We start from the raw sequence: 13,319 nt of genomic DNA, 5'->3' as shown, positions 1-13,319 counted from the left end.
TTATCGGATAAATAAAACTTGATCTATCTCAGGGTTCAGAATTCCATAAGCACGTTATGGTGCATACTCAGCCTGGCTTCTTATCTTTCTAGTGATGTCTTTTCCGGCTGAAGGCGTTGAACTGGGATTCAGGAACCACATTGAAGATGTACGGACATTTTTGGATTCCAGACATCCTGACCACTACACGGTCTTCAACTTGTCACCCAAGTATTATCGCAGTGCCAAGTTTCACAACCGGGTGAGTGTCTTCCGAGAGGTTAACAAGAGCAGGGTGGGAAACTTCCTGGGAAAAGGGGCAGCAGGTCCTGTTATTGTCTATCCTGAGCATGGCAGAATGTAAGAAGATGAAAAAGGAATTAGAGATGTTTCTAAGCTGCTGTGGTCATTTCTGGGTTTTAGCTGATGCCAGGGACCACAGGGATTAAAGAGCTGGAAAGTTCAGGGCATAATGCTTGTGTTCGGAGCCTGTGAGAGTTAAGTGGCATTACGCTTACTCAACATAAGTTGAGCCTGTGCTGCTCTTGGCTCCTGCATAGCTGTTAGAAGCTGCTGCAGAGAAATAAGGAGTAAAACAAAAGTGCTTTGAAAAAAATACCAATAGAAGAAGATAGATTATTTTCATGTTGAATGATCCTTCAGTTGTGCTTTGATCAAGGAGGAGCCCTTAGCAGGCAAAGCACAGGACTGGAAAGGGGATCTAAGGGGCATTTTGGCTCTTCCACTAGCATATGACTTACTTTAAAAACCCACCTCCACTCTCTGCCCGTTTCCTTCTCTAAAACCAGAGCAGCGTACAGGAGCATGGCAAGGCTCTGGTTCATTAATGGCTTTTAGAGGAAATTTCTATGAAATACTGCTGTTGAAATGCAAGATTAGATCTAATCTTTAGGAATACTTCCTGTTCTTTCCCTCTCCCACAAGAGTGATGATATTTTTTTTTTAATTTCTTATTTTTTGTTGGCTTCAACAAAAAAGGCAACAGCAGTTGCCAGGCTTAACTCTTGGTCAGGGTAAGCAAGTCTCATGCTGCATAAACCTAATTTCATTTTAATTTGAGGTATAGCTGAATCTGTCTTCAGCAATTGCTCTCATCACCAGAAATCACTCGCTCACACTTGAAGTAAACTTCTCAGTGGCAATCAGTAACCAGCCATGACTTCAAATATGAGTAAATGAACAGGAAAGACTAATTAAAAGATATCAAGGGCTCTGAATCTTCAGTCTTGCTTGGTTCTGGTGCATTGCTCTTGCTGTTGGTGGGAGGAGAAAGATGGATCTACTTTTGAAAGCCCAGCATTAAACATCTGTTGGTATATTGCTTGACCTGGCCATAACTCCTCCATCCGTTGTGCTTTATCTCCTACTCTACCCAACAGCTTAACAGATGACTTTGTATGTCACTCTCAAAGCATGCTTTGTAAGCTATCGTCTTGACACACAGAGGAAGAAAATTATGTGTCTTTTAATAAAATATTGTACTTTCAGGTTATGGGCTAGGAAATACTGACTCCAAGTACTTTTCAGGAAAACGAAATATGGACAACACAATACATGAGATCAGATGAAACATGAAATAATTATAAATACGAGGTTGAACTTCATATATATTAGAAAAAAATACTAATGGGCTATCAAGGAGGTGAAATCACATTAAGAGTATTTACTGGATGAGGATGCCAGATGAGCTGAAGTTTTGAGACGCACACTTGTTCTTTGAAGTGAAAAGCTTTTTAATTCCTATCTTCTTTAAAACTTTTTTTACCTAACGTCACAGTAGGTCACTTTGTTGTGTAGTGGCACAGGAGGGAGATGCCAGTTATGTCCTGCTGGGCCATTTTCCTGCCCTGACATGGCTGTGCGGGGCATGAAGCCCCAATTGCCCAGTCTGTTGAGGAGAAGAGGGGACTATGAACACTGAAACCTGCTGCTCAAAGCTGGTTGTGCTCTGTTCTCCTCCCTGCCTTGCCTCCCCGGCAGGAGAGGAGGGCTCACGGCTGCTCAAGGAAGTGTGAGCAGTTTGAAAACATGTAGCTCAAATATAGCGTTAAACAACAAAACCAAACTTCAAAGTCCCTGATGGGTCACATTCTTGGCTGTGGCTGCCCTGCTGCTAAAGTAAAACAAGCGCTGGCTGCTTATTTCCAAAGCTCTAGAAGAATTCCTGTTACTTTTCAGTAAGGTTTTCTTTCATGAGTGGTGGTGAGGTTATGTTTGAAATAAATTAAATGTTACATAGTGCATATTTAATTTCCTAATTGCGAACCAGCAGGCAGATGTGTAATTATAGGCAAAGTAAATATATAATTAGGGACTGTTGGGAAATGTATATTATTTACTTGATAAGTTATAATGGCTTTTCCAGATGCTTGACAGTGTGTTGTCATGAGGTCTCTTCAGAAAATTGTCAGTGAAAGGGTCACTGATCATATTAATTTTAACAGCCACTTGGAATCTGAATTGTGTTTTAGTGGTCTAACTGCAAGTGGATCTTGTGCCTCCAGAAGCCTGCTGCAAAAGTAGTTGGAGTTGGGAGGAGAAGACTTTTGCCTGATATAAAATAATTGGTGTGATAATATAAAATAATTGATAATATAAAACAATATATGTCACTTATGGCATCAGTACTCTGGCTCTATTAAAGAATTGAATAAATGTTTATGATCACTCTGTAATTCAGATTTTACAATGGTCCCATAACTGCAGCAGTAAATGCGCTGTCAGATCTGTGGAACACAAAGCTAACGCTGGCTATTCCTGTACTGGATGTTACTGCATAGTGAAACTTTGGGTGTTTTGTGCCCCATCGGTCCTTCCTGAAAATGCAGAGAAAAGGAATCGGCAAGGGAAAATCAAGTGTATACAACAGAAGGAATGAAATACACTACAGCTCTCAAGACAGGAGAAGATGGGGGATGAGGATAACACTGCAGAGAGGATAAATAGGGAATGGCCATTCACTGACTTCCAAAGCTTGAGCATGGATTGACTTATTGGGTAGCTTCTACAATGCAAACCTGCACTTGCTCACCAAGTGGACAGCTGAATTTCAGGATATTGTGGAGACCAAAAACTTTCATGAGTCTAAAAAGTGATTAGACAAATATCTAATGAGATATTAGATTAGACAAAAATCTCCCGAAAGTTAACCAGGGGTCCGCCAGGCCAGAAAGGCTGGCAGCGGGACAGATGTGCAGGGTTAGGCAGTGCTGCCTGCTTGCTCTGTCCCTGTATGCTCTGGGTGTCATTGGAGCCATTGTTTGAGACAAAACAGCTTGATAGTTCTCCGGTTTGAGTTGGTGTTCCTGTTTCTGCTATAAGATGTCGTGCAGGTGTATGTAAGAGAGAACCTTAAATACAAGTTTTATGAAACGTGGAGCACTTCCTTCCTCTGAGAGATGAAATGGTCAGGTATGGAAATCATATGGCTATTTAAGAACATCTGGGCAAACCGTTTCCTTCCTGCCCCCGGTTCTCATTAAGCAGGATCCAAATGTCAGCTGAGAGGGAGAACCAGTTCTTTGTCTGAGGACAAGCCTTATGACGTTTCAACTTTAAATTTCTTCTAGCCAGAAATGCCTTTTTAAAAAAGATATTTCAATTAAAACCAGATGAAATGGAGATGCCTGTAGAAGGCTATTTGATGTGCTGTTTGAGACTGCAAGAACTGTTCTTGAGATAAGTGTTATGACTCAGACCTAATACATCGATGAATAGTAACTAGACATACTTTAGGATTTGTGGCTTTTCAGCTCTAAAAAGTCATTCATTTTTCTGCCTCATATCTTAACTATACTTACTGAGATGATTTTTTTTTTTTTTTTAAAACAGAAGTTTCCCTTTCGTCAGTCTAATATCTGTCAAATAGGGCTTGAAAATCCTATGACACAAAATGTCTGAGAACAACAGATGCTCAGCGTCCTTTGAAAATCAGAGCCATAGGTTTTAGGGACAAGTTGTACAAAGGCTTTAGACATAGCAGAAATCAGTGTGCTGCTGTGAGACTGGAGTGTTATTAAAGGCCATTCGAGATAATCTGACTTGGAATGTAAATTTCTTAAAATGTATAGGCAGTGACAATACATCAATATTATGTTATTTAATTGAGAATTCTTTTCTGTTTGTCTCCTCATAATTCATGAAAGTCATGAAGCAGAATTATGCATGAGAAGAGATGGAATAGGCTTCAAGTACATAACTCTAGGTTGTTAAAGAGAAGTATGTTTCTTGGCAGAAAGCATTTGTAAAAGCATGCATTGCTTAATGCTCTTATGAAGCTGCCTTTTGTTCACTGTGTAATTCCTGCAGGTATCTGAATGTAGCTGGCCAGTACGACAAGCACCCAGTCTGCACAACCTCTATGCAGTCTGTAGGAACATGCACAACTGGCTACAGCAGAACCCCAAAAATGTGTGTGTCATCCACTGCATGGTAAGTACACCAGAAAGTAACCACACTTTTAGACCTATGAGTCATAAGTCTCATTGCACGTTGCATGTCTACAATCTGTGTACAAGGATGGTGACAATTTCTAAAACAAAAAGAAATGCAATAAAACGGACTCCCATAGAAAGGGACATCATCTTCCATGTGCAGCTACATAGATAAACTGGAAGACCTAACACTGAATGAGAAGCAGGAATGCAAAGCAAGAGAGGTCACCATTGTTCTAGCAGTGAACTGCTAGAGGTGACAAGTAGCAAAAAGGTTTTGAACTTCACCCAAGAACTGACCATAAGGATTGTCAGCCTGTTATGGCTTTGCATTTTATTGTAAGTAGTCACAGGACAGAATGCAGCCTCTAGACTGAAGGTTACTGATGGGTATTGGGGAGAAAACTCATAGTTGGGAATTCTGTCAAACTGTGAAACTGAGATTGTTAGTCTCTTGCAGTCACTACTTGTCAGGCCTGGCTGAAGAATTCCAGTTGCCTTCTGCTCCTCTCTGTGCACCACAGCTGAAATGGTTGCTAAATCCCCCATAAGGGCTATTAGGTACTGGGCAACTTGTGGATAGGATGCATGACAGTTGTGTGATTCTGTGTGACTAACTTGTAATTTACCCCGTACAACCTTTAATATTGACAGTAATGCCCAAAAGGAGAGTTCTGGTTTGCTCCTGAAGCCTAAATTAAATCTGGGAGTCTGTCAGCTCTGATTAGCATAAACTGGAAGAAACAGGGGAAATGACTGATCCCAAACTGCATAGACCTTAAATATGACTGTGGCGTTTCTGCCTTGTGTAGCACAGCCAGTGGCTACAGGATATAAATTCCATTCAGAGATGAAGATGCACTTGATACCTCCAGTCCTGGAAATGCTACTCAAGAATCCAATTCCTTTCCTGTCCTTTGAGCAATGAATATCCAAATAATGCTGTAAAGGACAGGGAGTCCTTTTTAACACTTTCTAAGGAGTCTGCAGAAGCCCACTTAGTTTATATGAACCTGAGAGATCTGTTCAGAGCAACTGTCAGGGGCTAAACCTTAAAAAAGCAAATAACCTGTTAACCTTGAGCATGTGCTCAGGCTCAGCAGGTTACTGGGGTCTGGGTCAGCTCTGATCCTACAGCATGGCTGAAGTGCCTAAAAGGTGCCTGAAATAAGTAATTGCAAGGAGCCTGTATAACTTTTCACTTGTGTTTCAGACTTTGAGGGTGACTGCCTGCCTTCTGGGGCAGTAGGTTTCCCACTCCTTCCTTGTAAATGAGCCTTGACTTCTGGCGTCTTCTGTGACTTACTGAGCAGGCTCTCATGCCCATCACTGCACCGTGAACGTGCATCCAAAACTAAGCAGGCATCAAACTTGGATTTTTGTGGAAGCTGATGGAAGGACTTTTTCTTTTTGCTTGGCTTGCCAGAGCTGGGGTATGGTCCGTATGGCTCATCACCTCATATGTTGCTGGGTATAGCAAGGACACAGGGCACTGGAGGTACTTTGATTCTCTCCTGCTCTTTCTGTATTTTTAGTCTTTTTGTATCAGCCTGACTCAGCAAACACACTTCCCTTCATTATCATCCTAAATAAATTGTAGACTTGTTCAGGAGCAACCTGTAGGTTGAGGGCTCTGGAGCTGTTTGGGTGAGGGAGCCTTGGGCTGGATTTTTTTTTTTTTTTTTTTTTGTGAATTCTTCTAGGTTAAAATTCTATTGGATGACTGCCTGCAGTTGTGGGATGGGTGTACTCTGACCCCTGTGGTCAGTTCCAGGCCTATGTTTGAAATAATTATAATATTACAGCTTGGGAGCAGCCATGAAATACCAACATTTGTAGACAAAATGTACTTCTGGGCTTTCAAAACAAGTCTAAACCATCCTCAGCTTTGACTGCTTACTGGATATTATCTTAGCTTTGATCCAGGCCAGTGCTGCTCACTGAAGTCCTAGGTATTAAACAAATGACACAGCACTGGAAATTCCTCCTCATCATGCAGTCTTAATCCTAGTCTTTTGGGAGAAATTATTTTATGTGATTTAAGGAAGAGTGGAGAGTGTTCTGCTGAAATTTAAAGGCTGTCTCTGACACTTAACACATTTTTCCTCCTCCCACCCCTTTCCTTAACAGGATGGCCGTGCAGCCTCAGCCGTTCTGGTCAGTGCGATGTTCTGTTTCTGTCACCTGTTCTCTAATCCAGGCCCTGCTGTGCAGTTGCTGAACACAAAGAGACCTGGAATTGTATTGTGGCCATCTCACAGGAGGTAGAGTATACTGGCTAAACGCTACACGTGAACTACGTTCCTCGCACTAAAAACTGCCTGAGTACCTGTTGTGTGTGTTCTGGAGATGTGTTCCCAGCCCCTAGGCTGAGATAGGCATTCAGATTTCACTTTGTTCCCCAGAAATAAGTGGCAAAGTGGTGATCAGGCACTGGAACAGGTTGTCCAGAGTGGCTGTGTGATCTCTGTCCTTGGAGATCCTTGGCTGGGTATCACCCCTGGCAGCATAATCTGGTTCTGAGATACAGCTTTGAAGTTGGTCCTGCTCTGAGCAGAGAACTAGACCAGATGATCTTCAGAGGTCTCTTCCAACCTGAATTATTCTATTATTTTATAAAATAATGTATGTGACCTGAAGGGTGTATATGCTGCATGCCCTGGTCTCTCCACCCAGACCAGCCTGAAGGCGTTGGCAGGAGGTGACAAACTGAAAACTCCAGAATTCCTATTGCTGCATGGGCAAAACTTGAGCATTAGCCATGGTACTTAGCTTTGACAGGTCTTCACTGATGTTTATGGCCACTTGCATTTTACCCACACTGATACAATAGTAATGGAGGAACAAACCCCAAATATTACAATAGCTTTGCTCACTAGTTCAGGAAAGCTGACAAAGCTGTCATTGACAGGGTCTGGGTAAATCCCTCTCCCTATGTCAGCTTCATCCTTACAGGAGTTCACACTGTAAAATTTGTCTTTTACAATTTCCATTAAGCAGAGGGAAAACTGCCTGTTGGAGCAAATCAAAGATATGGTGTTATGTATGTAATAATAATGATCCTTCAGTACCTGACTAACAAAGTAATTCATCTGCTATGTGCATGTAAAATAGAAGGCAAACTTCTACTGGTAAACCAGAAAAACCATTGCTTAGCACCTTCTCTCCTAAAAGGTGAGGAGAAATGATCTTCAGCTCAGAGCAGAAGGCCAGCTTCCTTCCTGTTGAGCTCCAGTTCTTGTAATTGAACAGAAATAGAAGTGTAGATTTTGTGCCAGCTGCAAGGATGCTGGAGTACATGGAAACTCCAGTCCTGGAACTGTGAAAGAATCACACTTCCACTGGATTCCAAGGTAGACTTCAAGTTCAGAATGAAAATTAGTCACCTGGGATGGAGATTTCAGTAATGGCTTTCTCTGTCTGCAGATACATAGGATACATATGTGATCTAATAGCAGACAAGCCCGTCATTCCTCACTGCAAACCGCTTACTATCAAGTCGGTCACCCTCAGTCCAGTCCCCTGTTTCAACAAGCAACGAAATGGGTGCCGGCCCTTCTGTGACATTCTCAGCGGAGAAACCAGAATCCTTACCACTTCCCAGGAGTATGAAAGAATGAAGTGAGTTGCTGTGATATCCTACCATCCTTAGGAGCTTAACACAAGGAGGCTTTCGTTTTGCTGTAATGTGTCTAGTATCTGTGCTGCAGTCATTGCCAGACTGCCTGATAAATGGAGTGCATATATTAACTAAAGGTTGGTCCCTAGTTTTGAAATAAACAGCCAGAGTGAGCTTGAAGTTGTCATGCAGTGGGATACCTTCATAGAGAGAGTGCAGTACTGTGTTAGTTTCCCCTGTGAAATGTTTCTGTTTCAACTAATCCTAACATTAAGCAGAGTGCTGAATGCACCTGCTGTTTGCTTGGCCTGAACAAGATGATAGCTTTTATGTTGACATCATTGATGTGTGGTAATGGCATTGTGGAAGGGAGCTTAACTGTGGATTTCCTTCTCTTCCCCTCAAAGAGAATACCGTGTGCAAGAAGGGAAAGTCCTAATTCCACTGGGAGCCACTGTCCATGGAGATGTTGTTGTTTCTGTCTACCATATGAGATCAACCATTGGGGGACGCCTTCAAGCAAAAGTAGGAGTTTGTTTAACTTCTCTTGCATGACAGAGGCAATGTAGAGGTGGCTAAATATGGGGTCTAAGAACGTACATGGCACTTGTGATGAAAGTTTCCTTACTTGACAGTAGACATAACACAAATTTAAGCAGTGCCAAGTGAAGACAAAGAACTGCATATGGAGAAGTCCGTGACGCCTCTGGTATCTCTTTATGGAGATGGTGTCTACTGATAGAGTGTAGGATCCTTCCAGCTAATGTAGAAGACAGAAACAGTCCATCAGTAACCAGCTCAGCGCAAACCACAACCAAAGCCTCTACCTACGCACTCTAAGAAGATGGAAGAAGATTTTCTTCTGCTCAAATTAGAATGACTTACTGAGCCATCACTCCTGCATAGTGTCTGTTTTGCTTGCTCTAGAGCAGCCTTCACCTTTTTTGGTCATTAGAGCAAAAAGACAATCCATATGGATTGGTCAGCCATGGGGATAGGAAAGACCATTTAAGCTGCAGGCTGCTCAGACAGGCACACTCTTCATAGCCAAAAAGCTTCTTAATACTAGCAGATCAAAGAAATGGGAGGCAGTGGAAACTGGGGAGAGAGAATAGAGGGGTGCTGGAGTGAGCGTACCCTGATATCTCCTTCCCATAACATAGGAGCAGTGCTGATAGTGAAAATATGTATGTCTGTGCTGTTCCAGGCTTTAATGCAGACTTTAAAATGCTGTTCTCTGTCTCTTGTAATTGCAGAAGAGGAATTTGGAAATGCAGTCTGTTCAGCCTAGAACACTTGGATCTGCAACAATTGAATCAGTAGTTGTCACACCCTAATTTGCTCCATTAACCTTCGTAGTGATATGGGTTGATTGGCTCACTTGGTGAAATAACCTGTTTAAATTGTAGTGACTTAAAGCACAAAAAGTGAGGGAGGAACCAAGTTTTGTCCCACCTGCTTTGAGTACCACCTCATTTGCTCCCTGCAGATGGGTGCTGCATGCCTGGTAAGGCAGAACAGCTCCCGGACTCCCACAACTAGCTGGGTGTGGTGACTGCATTCTCGAACAGTCACTTTATCTACTGATACTTTAATCTGAGATCTGGATAATTTTCCTGATGGTATGTTCGAAACCTTAGTATTCAAGTTGCAGAGTGACCAATGAATGTTTTTCTCTTCTTAATTTGTTATTGGTGCTGTTTGCTGTATTGAAGCCTCTACTGCAAGTGAAATGGTCTTGTATTTTCCTGGGGTACAAACCTGTTGCTCCAGTGTATTCAGTGGAAACAGATATCAGTTTCATTTAAGAGCTAAAATGTCAAATAGATCCCAGAAATAAAGCCAAGCAGGGGATGAAGATGTATTCCTGAATGCTGTGAAGGCACTCTGCCGTGTGGAGGCGGCAGCAGCAGAATTTAAGGCAGATGAAAATAATGGGGTTTGAGAAGGAAAATCTCTGCTTTCTGTAGAACAAGCAGAATGAATTTACTTATATAGCAGTTATAATTAGTCTGTATAGTAACTGGTAGTAAGGTAGACTTAACTAACTGTCTGCATGTGCTATAAACAAATATTTTAATTTAATGAATTTAAGCACTTGTTCAATCTGGTGCTCTGTGTTTTTTCAGATGACCAACACACAAATATTCCAAATTCAATTTCATACTGGATTCATAGCCCTGGGAACAACCACACTAAAATTCACCAAGTGAGTATTTAAAGCTGAACATTAATCAAACCTGAAGCATAAAAGCCTTATGAAGGCTGAAGGAGAATATTCACAGATGAAATGTGAAAAGTCTGTGTGCATGCATATATTGAAAGACTTTATATAGCTTTGCAGAAATATCCTTTCCTTTTTAACTGAACGACTCTTGTCCCCATTTAGGCCTGAATTGGATGCCTGTGACTCTCCAGACAAGTATCCTCAGCTCTTTCATGTTATACTGGAGATAGAAATACAGTCTACTGATAGACAAACCGAATTAACTCCCCCATGGGAGAACTTCACGACAAAAGACATCAATCCAACCATTCTTTTCTCCTCTCATCAGGAGCATCAGGACACCCTTGCTTTGGCAGGTAAGAGCTGCACAGGTTTGCTCATTTAATTTGCATGCTTACCTGCATGCTGAACTTTGTTTTGCTTGATTTTATTTATTTATTTGGTGTTCTGTGCTGCAGGTAGAGGTCCCACTGATTCACCCCAGGATAACATAAGAAATGTTGGACAGAGTGCATTCTTCTCATCTCTCAGCTGGCAAGGTATGCAGACTTGGTCTTCAAAGTAAAATCTGCTTCAAACAAGATAAACAACTTCCCCCTCCCCCAAGCACAGAGTCAGGCTGAAGGATCTGATTGTAACATGTCTTTCCCATTAGATCACAGTGGATTGCTGGTCATACCCTTATGTTGCAACTGAGTGGGAATTAATGTCCTACAATGTCCTCTTCAGACATTGCCTGCTTGTGCCATATACAATTATTGACATTGTTGTAGTGTAAAGCTTTGCCCTAGGCCTCCTCGATCCTAAAACCAAATTTAAGCTGTTTTTTCCTAACGTTGCACTTCATATATGGTGCCACAAGAACGTAGCACTGAGTGTTTGTCTGAGAGGCCATTTAATAGTGCTGAACACCTTGAAAATCTTACGATGCTGCCGAATGCAGCATTCCTCCTCTGGCATCAGCACCATGCTAGGTAGGCGCCCAGTGTAAGAGATCCTTGTGCGCACAGCTAATGGGGTGGTTTATGTCCCTACTCCTTTTCAATGAGCCTTGTTTTGCCTGGATTTTGAGGCATGGCTGGAGATCATCCTGGATGCTTGGTCCTGACCCAGAAACTTGTTCAGTTTGCATCTGTAGGCCTTACACTTGCTAGCTTTTCAGGCTTGAGGAGAGTCAATTAACCTCTGCCTGTGTTTCCTGATCAATAAAGCTGGCTTTTTACAATACAGACCAGCAAAGACTTTAAATTAATCTTTGCAAAGGACTCTTATTTTAAAATCCAGCAAAACGCTGCTGTGGTTTTCTCAGTAGCCTTTTGTTCTGCATGTAAGCTCTTTTTTTTTTTTTTTTTAATGCGACCTTTGCGATGACAAAACTAACAGCCACCTAATTTTATTTTTAATCATCATTTAGATCAGAAATCTGACAAAAGTAGCTCTCACCCTACCTCAGAGGATCGAGCAGCGTTGGTGCATGAGGAAAGCGAACAGTCAGATGACGAACTCTTGTCACTTTCCAGTCAGCACAGTAACGCCAGCGGTGACAAGCCTCATGGGACACCAAAACACAGCAAAAAGCAGCAAGAGCCTCCAGCACCACCTCCGCCTGAAGATGTGGACCTGCTGGGCCTGGATGGTAGCCCTATGAGCAAGAGTTTTCCCTCACAGCCTACTGCTGCCCCCTCTAACTCAGACTTGCTGAATGATTTGTTTGGGGTTGGTGGGCCAAGTTCACAGAGTCAAAGTGGACAGCCCACTGCTGAGGAGGTCTTCCATGTGGGGGGACCTGGATCTGTGCAGTCAACTCCTCGGCGTTCTGCAGCTTCAGCATCCCCATCCCCGTCCCCAAGGGTAGGAGAAGGTAATAGTGTCTATTCCTAGTGTGTGACTTGGTGGGGCACATGCTTTGGGAATCCAACCTGGGTGATCTGCTCTGGGCTGTTGGATTCCTCTTGGATACACTCATTTCATGAAAATTAAGAGCTGCGAGGGATCCCAAGAGGCCAGCCAGCTCCTCTACTCTGAGGCAGGAGTTTAGTGCATCTTCCCAGTAAAGAACACAAACCAGATTATCTGGTTTGTTCTCTAAAGTCTCTACTGCAGCTCACCCAAGTGTTTGGCTGGCTTCTTAGGCTGACAGCCACTGGAGATCATCAGTTTTGCTCTTACTATGTGTCCAATAATGCATACGAGGAGAATAAGTATTAATTAAAAAAAAAAAAAAAGCCTCTTAGGTTTTTGGATAGACCCATAGCAGTTTGAATTGAACTTCTTTCTAGCTTTAGGGGGTTTGGAGCTGTGATGCTGGTCCTGGACTGTGCAATATGGCTACACAGTTCTGCTGTTCCTGGCCTTTCCACAGATGAAGATAGGCAATACGAGAAGATCTTTTGTTTCTTCAAAGACAGACTGAGATCAAGCTGACAGAAGGAGTGGTTGAATAGATATTAGAAAGAGGGATCTTTCAGAGGGTTAAGTGAATGGAGGAGATCAAGTGAAAATCATTTGTAAGTGAACAGGTGAAAAGCCCAATCCAAGTTGCTCAGATTCACTGAGGGCCTCTGGAACAGATGGTGAGTTTTGCCAAAGGCAAAATGTGGACAAGTGGCCTGATCTGGCAGCACGTCTCTCTGCACCGCGCTGAGCTGCACAGCCTCCCCGTGTTTGGTTTAGCCTAATCCTTTATGTTACAGTTTAAGAGTTGACGTCAACACGTACCTGATTCAAAGAGCACAGTATGCTTACTTAACTTTTTCTCAGCAACTAATAACTTAAAGCATTTGCAACACCTGCCAACTTTCTGTACAGAAATGGTATTTTTTCATTTTGTTAAGGAGGCACAGGCTTGGGTGATGGTGGGACTGACACCAGTAGCACCTACCACAGGATGGCCATGCAGCCAATTTCTGAAGACTCTTCTTGAGTCCTCCTTTCTCAGCTATAAAAAAAAAAAAAAAACCCCAAACCTGTGGGCTTGGGCAGGTTTGTCTGCTAGTACACTCAAACACCAGATTGCCTATGGTATTTTTTGAAGCGAGAG

The 13,319-nt window shown here is 42.5% G+C and overlaps 1 protein-coding gene across 1 annotated transcript in view; it reads left to right on the top strand.

The window, feature by feature from the left end:
• DNAJC6 (DnaJ heat shock protein family (Hsp40) member C6) overlaps window positions 1–13,319 on the top strand; it is a 37,515-nt gene that overhangs the window by 14,991 nt on the left and 9,205 nt on the right. The window contains exons 5-13 of the mRNA XM_075710705.1: window positions 93–241; window positions 4,309–4,431; window positions 6,564–6,697; window positions 7,860–8,054; window positions 8,460–8,577; window positions 10,182–10,261; window positions 10,442–10,635; window positions 10,738–10,818; window positions 11,694–12,140. Of these exons, the coding sequence (XP_075566820.1) occupies window positions 93–241; window positions 4,309–4,431; window positions 6,564–6,697; window positions 7,860–8,054; window positions 8,460–8,577; window positions 10,182–10,261; window positions 10,442–10,635; window positions 10,738–10,818; window positions 11,694–12,140 (1,521 nt within the window). The remainder of the gene's footprint in view (window positions 1–92; window positions 242–4,308; window positions 4,432–6,563; window positions 6,698–7,859; window positions 8,055–8,459; window positions 8,578–10,181; window positions 10,262–10,441; window positions 10,636–10,737; window positions 10,819–11,693; window positions 12,141–13,319) is intronic.

This window comes from Pelecanus crispus, chromosome 5 (assembly GCF_030463565.1).
Source record: "Pelecanus crispus isolate bPelCri1 chromosome 5, bPelCri1.pri, whole genome shotgun sequence".
NCBI classification, from domain to species: Eukaryota; Metazoa; Chordata; class Aves; order Pelecaniformes; family Pelecanidae; genus Pelecanus; species Pelecanus crispus.
The sequence above is the reverse complement of the archived record's forward strand: the minus strand, read 5'-3'. Positions and strand labels throughout refer to the sequence as shown.